Here is a 5,522-nt window from a genome sequence, read left to right as displayed (position 1 = left end):
TTAATATATCAGAATCTCGAATGACTGGCAAGGAAAGGGGAGAATGTCGTTTGGTGACAGAAACAGTGGGCCAGGGGTGGGGGTTGTATGAAGTTTAGGGAGAGGGAGCTGCTCCTAGCCTCAGAAGGGGTGGGGCATTCCAGCAGGGTTGCTGGGAGTGGCCAGAGGCAGGTTGTCACTACCCCAGGCTCTCAGCAGCCCCAGTCCTGGCCATCTACATCCCCAATGGTGGCCCCCAGACCTAAGCCACAGAGCCTCCCCTGGAGCGGAAACAGGAGGGGCCCTGCCAGGAAGCTGTGTGCTCACAGGGAGATGTTGCAAGCAGCTCTGGGAGAAAGCCCAGGAGAAGCAGAAAGGGCCCAAGGCAGGTTCTGTCCCAGGCCCTCTGAGGCTGGCAAGGAGAACAGGAGAACCTTAGAGGCTTGAGCTCAGGCTCCTGCTGAAAGCCCTGCCACAGATCGAGCTCGTGGACCGGCTGTGCAAGCTGGGGCAAGCCCCTTCCCAGAGCCTCAACCTTGTGCATCTATTTTTTTTTTTTAATTGAGACGGGCACAGAGTCTTGCTCTGTTGCCCAGGCTGGAGTGCAGTGGTGTGATCTCAGCTCACTGCAACTTCCACCTCCCAGGTTCAAGCAGTTCTCCTGCCTCAGCCCTCCTGAGTAGCTGAGATTACAGATGCATGCCATCACACCTGGCTAATTTTTTATTTTTTTTATTTTTATTTTTAGGAGAGACAGGTTTTTGCCATGTTGGCCAGGATGGTCTTGAACTCCTGACCTCAGGTGATACACCTGCCTCGGCCTCCCAAAGTGCTGGGATTACAGGTATGAGCCACTGCGCCTGGCAAACCTTGTGCATCTATAAAATGGGGATGCCACCGGGCAAGGTGGCTTACACCTGTAATCCCAGCACTTTGGGAGGCTGAGCTGGGTGGATCACCAGAGGGCGGGAGTTCAAGAGCATCCCGGTCAACATGGTAAAAACTCGTCTCTATTAAAAACACAAAATTAGCCGGGCATGGTGGCACTCGCCTGTAATCTCAGCTACTCTGGAGGCTGAGGCAGGAGAATCGCTTGAACCTGGGAGGTAGAGGCTCCGGTGAGCTGATACTGTGCCATTGCACTCCAGCCTGGGCAACAAAAGTGAGACTTGGTCTCAAAAAGAAAAAATGGGGATGCCACTGCCTTGCTGCCTTGTGGGGGATTGGGAGTGGAGGGTACAGATTTAGGAACATGCAGGCAAGGTGCTTGCCCGGAAGCTGCTTGTGTTTTCATGAAGGCGTTAACCCTGGAGCTGGGCAGGAGAGGCAGGCCTCTACTAAAAAGACAAAGATTAGCCCTGGGCAGTCTCCCTCCCCTGCCACTGCCACACCTGCCTCCAGGCCACACCTCCATCCTGCGTTTCAGGTCCCAGTTCTGCCTAGACATCCCTTCAGCTACCTCGAACACAACGGGTCTAAATGAAGGAGGCCGGGAACCTCATGTTGAATGTTGGCCAGCTCTCGGAAGCTGAGCTGGGGACTAGAGGCTTTTGAGGAAGATCACCAAAGAACTCGGGCTGTGGGTGCCTCTTAAGCACTTTGGGAGGCAGAGGCAGGTGGATCTTGAGGTCAGAAGTTTGAGACCAGCCCGGCCAACATAGTGAAACCCCATCTCTACTAAAAACACAAAAATTAGCGGGGTATGGCAGTGCTTCCCTGTAATCCCAGATATTCTGGAGGCTGAGGTGGGAGAATTGCTTGAACACAGGAGGTGGAGGTTGCAGTGAGCCAAGACTGTGCCACTGCACTCCAGTCTGGGAGACAGAACGAGACTCTGTCTCATATAAATGAATAAAATACCTAAATAAATGAATGGATGGATGAATGTGGGTGGAATGTTGGATGAATGGATAGAAGGATAAACGGGTAGATCAATGGATGGATGGATGGATGGATGGATGGATGGATAGATGGAATAATGGAACCTGGCATCTTGTCAACCCAGGAGTGACTCTGTCATTCCCCTGGGTGCTAGGCTTGAAATGTCCCTGCTTTATATACTGCCAAGTCCTTTTTTTTTTTTTTTTTTGAGGCAGGGTGTCTGCTGCTCAGGCTAGAGTACAGTGGTGCAGTCACAGCTCACTGCAGCCTTGACCTCCTGGACTCAAGCAGTCTTCTTGCCTTAGCTTCCCAAATAGCTGGGACTACAGGTGCTTGTCACCACACCTGGCTGATTTTTAAATTTTTTTGTAGAGATGGGGTCACACTCTGATGACAGGCATGAGTCACCACATCATGCCTGATGCTTGCTTTTGATTTACTGGATTTGCTCATTGCTCCCACACCTCCTGCTGCCAGCCTGGGCCACATCTCTGCCTACAACAGCCTTCTCACTGGCCTTTGGCCTCTGGGACCAAGGGGTGGCCCCTGATGTAGTTCCAGCAGGAGCCAGTAGGTCCTAAAACGTTACTAACTCTTACACCAGGAGCATGGCAGAGAATGCCTTTGCTCTAAATGTTTTGCACTTACCTGGACAGGCCACTGACAAACCTCTGCCCTTGGGGCTGGGGCTGGAGTCATCTCTGGGCTCCACGTCATCATACAGCTCATAGATTTCATCTGGGTCCCTGCGGGGATACCTGAGATGAGGCTTTTTGTTTTTTTGAGATGGAGTCTTGCTCTCACTCTGTCGCCCAAGCTGGAGTGCAGTGGCGTGATCTTGGCTTACTGCAACCGCCGCCACCTCCAGGGTTCAAGCGATTCTCCCGCCTCAGCCTCCCAAGTAGCTGGGATTACAGGCCTGCACCACCATGCCTGGCTCATTTTTGCATTTTTAGTAGACACAAGGTTTCACCACACTGAGCAAGCTGTCATCAAACTCCTGACCTCTCAGGTGATCCGCCTGCCTCGGCCTCCCCAAGTGCTGGGATTACAGTTGTGAGCCACTGTGCCCAGCCGAGATGAGGCCTCTGAACCCCATGATCCACACCCCACCCCGCTTCCTCACCACACTCACTGTGGGGTGTCTTCAGGCTCTCGGATCTGGAAGTGGAGCCCAGCAGCTGAGCGGGTCCTCCGTAGGTCTGTGGGGTAGAGAGTGCAGCAGGGAGGTCGGCACTGCCTGGGACCTCAGCCCCACTCCTGCCTGTGCCACCCCGCCTCACCCACCTGTGGAGGCTGCAGAGGGTCTCCGAAAGCTCTGTATATCCATGGGGACCGGGGGCAGTGGGGGCTTGGCAGGAGGGGGTCCCAGGCTGCTGGCAGGGGGCAGAGACCTCCGCCGGGGTGGATGGCTGGGTCTGAGGCCAGGCCTGGCCCTCCCACTGTGAACAAGGCCTCCTGGCCTCCAGTGGGGTGTCCCAGTCACTCCAAACCCAGGGCTGGGCGGGTACCGAGAGCTGGAGCCTACCACGGCCGCCGGCAGTGAGCTCTCAGAAGCAGAGCTGGGGAGTACAGGCTTTCGAGGGCGATCACCGAAGAACTCAGGCTGTGGCTGTCTCTTGAGCACAGCACTGGGCTCAGGCTGTGAGAACTTGCGGGGTGGCCCCTGGCACTCAGGGCGCAGTAACTTCCTGGGGAGTGAGTTGAACTCGGGCTCTGAGGATGTCCTGGGGAGGCCACCCAGCTCAGGCTGTAGGGGTTTCTTGGAGAGCGCTTTGAATTCGGGCTGCCGCGGCCTCTTGGGAAACACGCTGACTTCGGGCTCTGAGGATGTCCTGGGGAGGTCCCCGAGCTTAGGCTGTGGGGGCTTCTTGGGGAAGTCACTCAGCTGAGGCTGGGATGGCTTTTTGGGAAAGACATTGAAGTCAGGCTTTGGCTCACTAGACTCGGGCTTCCAGAGGGGTGTCTGAGCCGCCTCATTGAACTCAGGCAGGGACTTCTTAGGGAATCCACTGACCTGAGGCTGAGGGGGCTTTCTGGGGTACACACTGAACTCAGGCTGCGGGGGCTTCTTGGGAAGAGTGAAGTTGGGTTTTGGGGAGTGGGGGAGGGAGTCACTAGACTCATGCTTGCAAGGGGCTGTCTGAGGGACCTCACTGAACTCAGCCTGTGGCAGGGACTTCTTAGGGAGGCCACCAACCTGAGGCTGTGGGGGCTTTCTGGGGTGTACATTGAACTCAGGCTGCAGAGGCTTCTTGGGAATGGTACTAAACTGAGGCTGTGAGGGCTTCGGGGTAGCCTTGCAGGCCTCGGGCTGCCAGTGTTTCCTGGGGAATGTGCTGGAATTGGAATCAGAGGGGAGTCTGGAAGGGTGGCTGAGCTCAGGCTGCAGGGGTTTCTGGGCAGGCGTACTGCGCTCCAGCATCGGGGCCTTCAAAGGGGCCTCACCGGCCTCAGGCTGCAGAGGCTTCCCTGCAAACGGAGTGGCCTCCAGCTGTGGGAACTTCCTGGAGAGTTCAGTCAACTCAAGTTTGGACGGCTTCTTGGGGAGATCAGGGACCTCAGGCTGCAGGGGCTTCTCGGGGAGGTCAGGGACCTCAGGCTGCAGGGGCTTCTCGGGGAGGTCAGGGACCTCAGGCTGCAGGGGCTTCTCGGGGAGATCAGGGACCTCAGGCTTCGGGGGCTTCAAGGACACTGCACCGAACTCAGGCTGCGGGGGCTTCTTGGGGTGCTCACTTAGCTCAGGCTGGGCTAACTTCTTGAATTTACTGAATTCAGGCTTTGGGGTTTTTTTGGGCAGGCTGCTGGGTTCCTGCTGAGATGCCCGGAACTTTGCTTGGATGCTCCGGAAGTCCTGATGGGTCTCCTAGGGGATGCAGAGCCAGTCAAGCAGGGGTTCAAACACACGGAAGGGGCATGGAAGGATGGACCTGGGGACCCTCAGACACAACCCACACCAACACCCCTGTACCCAGGCCCCATCAGCCCCCTTGGCTCTCATTTTTTTTTTTTTTTTTTTTAAAGACAGAGTCTCACTCTGTCACCCAGGCCAGAGTGCAGTGGCGTGATCTCGGCTCACTGCAACCTCTGCCTCCCAGGTTCAAGAGATTCTCCTGCCTCAGCCTCCTGAGTAGCAGGGACTACAGATATGCACCACCATGCCCAGCTAATTTTTGTATTTTTAGTAGAGACAGGGTTTCACCTTGTTAGCCAGGATGGTCTTCATCTCCTGACCTCATGATCTGCCCACCTCAGCCTCCCAAAGTGCTGGGATTACAGGTGTGAGCCACCGTGCCCAGCCCTCGGCTGTCTTTCTGAGGAGCCCCCATGATTCTGGAACCCACACCCTCCCTACTTCTCTATTTAGTGCTGATTTCACACCCAACCTCCTCTAGCAAGACTGGAACTCCTGACATCCCTCCTGCAGCCTTGAATCCCACAGCCCTCCCCCGTGGGTGGCAGACTCCCCAGCATCCTTTACCCCCCTTTTTAACTTTATTAAATTCTGAACAGACATCAACCATGATACCCCCTCTTTTTTTTTTAATTTTTTTTTGAGATGGAGTTTCACTCTGTCACCAGGCTGGAATGCAGTTGCGTGATCTCAGCTCACTGCAACCTCCACCTCCTGGGTTCAAGCGATTCTCCTGCCTCAGCCTCCT

General features: G+C 55.5%; 1 protein-coding gene across 1 annotated transcript in view; it reads right to left on the bottom strand.

Annotated features, from left to right (window-relative positions):
- Positions 1-5,522, bottom strand: part of PRAM1 (PML-RARA regulated adaptor molecule 1) — a 20,150-nt gene that overhangs the window by 3,924 nt on the left and 10,704 nt on the right. Inside the window, exons 5-7 of the mRNA XM_017500080.2 lie at positions 3,148-4,726; positions 2,996-3,062; positions 2,509-2,606 (exon numbers count right to left, since the gene is read on the bottom strand). Of these exons, the coding sequence (XP_017355569.2) occupies positions 2,509-2,606; positions 2,996-3,062; positions 3,148-4,726 (1,744 nt within the window). The remainder of the gene's footprint in view (positions 1-2,508; positions 2,607-2,995; positions 3,063-3,147; positions 4,727-5,522) is intronic.

Source organism: Cebus imitator, unplaced genomic scaffold (assembly GCF_001604975.1).
Source record: "Cebus imitator isolate Cc_AM_T3 unplaced genomic scaffold, Cebus_imitator-1.0 Scaffold263, whole genome shotgun sequence".
NCBI classification, from domain to species: domain Eukaryota; kingdom Metazoa; phylum Chordata; class Mammalia; order Primates; family Cebidae; genus Cebus; species Cebus imitator.
The sequence above is the reverse complement of the archived record's forward strand: the minus strand, read 5'-3'. Positions and strand labels throughout refer to the sequence as shown.